General features: G+C 28.8%; 1 protein-coding gene across 1 annotated transcript; it reads left to right on the top strand.

Annotated features, from left to right (window-relative positions):
* Positions 1–1,538: 1,538 nt before the first annotated feature.
* LOC145838517 (G/T mismatch-specific thymine DNA glycosylase-like) lies at positions 1,539–2,498 on the top strand. The gene has a single exon (XM_082946127.1). The coding sequence runs from the start codon at positions 1,548–1,550 to the stop codon at positions 2,316–2,318; it is 771 nt and encodes a 256-aa protein (XP_082802253.1). The 5' UTR covers positions 1,539–1,547; the 3' UTR covers positions 2,319–2,498.
* The last annotated feature ends 282 nt before the right edge of the window (positions 2,499–2,780 follow it).

The raw sequence follows: 2,780 nt of genomic DNA, 5'->3' as shown, positions 1-2,780 counted from the left end.
ACACAGTTTCAGCTTTTAAGCATATTATTTAAAATTTTATAAATGTTTTTTACTTTAAATCCTCAAGTTCTCATTCTCAAATGCACATATTGTTGCTTATGAGAAATGAAAGCTTTTTAGTTTTCAGCTAAAAAATGTTTTACATGTGGCAGTTATCTTAAAGACCCATTGTGCAAAATTTAAAGAACTTTCAATAGAGGTATTTCTTAATTTTTTTTTTAATAATTAAAATTAATGAAAAAAATAACAGTAAATTAACAAATGCCTCTTTAAAACTTCTAAACGTTGTCTTGAATTTTTCATAACCTGTTTTTGTAATAATTAGAACATTTTAAACAATTTTCAGCTAAAGACTTTATGGTTGCATTTTTTGAGTTTATACATTTAACATTGGGGCTGTTTTCAAAAAATCAAAAATATACTTTTTGTTTGGTTTTTCAAATCAGCTGAAAAATTTTCACAAGGTGTTTTTATGATGATTGCCACATATAAAACAATTTTAAGCTGAAAAATCAAAGGTAGCATTTTTAATAAGTAGTCATTGCTTAACAACTGATCAGGTCATTTCATTTTAAGACTTATATATTTTTGTTGATCAAAATACTAAAATGCTAACAGCTCTACAGTTCTTAAAGTTTATCCTAGTGTCATTTTAACTTATGTATAAAAGTTAAAATATTTTAGGTTATATTTAATGCCTACTTTAGTTATAAAAGTTTAAATGACAGCATCATATAATTTAATTAATCTATCCCTTGTACCATTTTAATATCATAAATAAATGAAATGATGTTAATTTATTTGGAAATGACAAGTTTTAATAAAATGTTTGAAAGTCACTACATAATAATAAACAGTTTTAGCAATGATATAGCAATGACCAGTAGAATTAAAAAATTCACCTAATTCTGAAGAAAGAAATATAAAAATATAAGGAAAATATATAAATAATATACTATAAGCGATTTGGCGCAAGTTAACTTAATCATTGAAAGTTTACTAGAGTGTCAATAAAAAACGATGGAAAAATACATATGTATTTCTTATTTTGTTTTTACTTAACAAAAAAAGTTTAAATTAACAATTGAATTTTTAAAACAAAGTTTTAAAATACCCTTTTTTTAATCTTAAAAAGGCAATAAAATAGTTTTTTGTTTCAAAATATTTTTGATGATTAAAGACATAAAAGTTTGAATTAAGAAAAACCCTTCAAATTGCCCTGTGCAAAATTTTGTTACAGGTTGAACTTTTTAGTCTTTGAAGCTCTAACTGCGCTTAAATATTTTTCTAGGAAAAAAACTTACAAATGAAGAATACTTTTTTTCTCACTATTTTTAGTTGCAGGCCAACTGTGTTGCATTACAGAAAAAAGAGTCTTTGAAGATGTTTAAAAAACACTTAAAAGTTGACTAATTTGCTTCAGAAGCTGGTGATTTTTTTTGGTATATTTTACTGAATTTTTTTTTTGATATATTTTATTGAATTTTTTTAAAGACTAAAAAATTAATTACTTGTTTTATTTATAGTATAATTATCTAAACTGTAATATGAAAGAAAAGACTTCTAAAGCTCCCACAAAAAAATCACCTTTTGGTGTGTCAATTAATGGTGGTAGCAAAAAAGTAACAAAAAACACAATGAAGAGCTTTTTAAAAGTCAAAAAAGCACCAAGAGTAAATCCATTGAGTTCAGAAGAAATGCTGAAAGAGCCTCAAAAGAAGTTCAGAGGTCTCAACCTTGAAACAGTTCTGAAGATGAAGCTTCCGGACAGGATCGCTCCTGACCTCGATTTCCTCTTCATTGGGATCAACCCGAGTCCCCAAGCATCCTACCACGGCCACCACTACGTGGGGAACAACCATATGTGGAAGTGTTTGCACATAAGTGGCCTGATCGATGAGAAACTCACCGCGTTTGATGACGTGCTGCTGCCAGAAAAGTACAAGATCGGCTTCACCACAATCGTGGAAAGGACCACTCCCAGGATGACTGACCTAAAACCTGTGGAGATTGTTGAGGGAGGCAAGGACCTGCTGAAGAAGATCCAAGAGCTCAAGCCAAAGGTTGCGGTGTTCAACGGCAAGCTGATCTATGAAAAGTTTGCCAAAAAAGTGTTAAAGTTGAAGAAGGTGAAAGTTGTGCTGGGTAAGCAAGATGTTGAAGTTCCAGGATCAAACACCAGGATCTACGCGATGCCATCCACCAGCGCACTGTGTCAAACATACCCCACCGCTGAAACTAAAGCGCCTTTCTTTGAAGAGGCAAAATTATGGCTTGCAGAATTGAAAAACGGTTCAGTGCATGAAATAGATGCCTAGAGAAATTAAGTTACAGACTATGTTGTAAGTAGTCTCAATAGTTTTAGAATTGTTTCAGAATTTAAAGTTTTGAAAAGATTATGGTATATTTTTTAAAGCTAGGTTGGAATATAGTTTTTTATTTTTTTTTTCAAAGCTTTAATTATCCAAAATTTAGTTCTTCAACCACTTTTATTGACAAAGTGCTTTTTTATTACTAAACAATTATGTTTTAAAAACCTTAAGTGGAAAACTATTTGAGTCATGTAATTTTGTTAAATGATGTGAATTTAAATACTTACAAATGTTTTATTGTTTCATTTGTATTTACCTCGGTTTTAAAATTTTATACTCTTGGTTTATTTTTAAGTAAATGTGTATTAACTTTATTTCTTATTTTTTTTTATTTATACAATTGAATACATGTTATGTTTATTTTATGTAAAACTGTTATTCAAGTTGTTTTCTAATCAAATGAGTTCA

This window comes from Thalia democratica, chromosome 6, assembly GCF_965202585.1.
Source record: "Thalia democratica chromosome 6, ktThaDemo2.hap1.1, whole genome shotgun sequence".
Lineage (NCBI taxonomy): Eukaryota > Metazoa > Chordata > Thaliacea > Salpida > Salpidae > Thalia > Thalia democratica.
This window is presented reverse-complemented; position numbering and strand designations above follow the sequence as displayed.

What these genes read in the sequence shown, in the direction of transcription:
- LOC145838517 (XM_082946127.1), top strand. Translation starts at nt 1,548, where the DNA reads ATGAAAGAAAAGACTTCTAAAGCTCCCACAAAAAAATCACCTTTTGGT.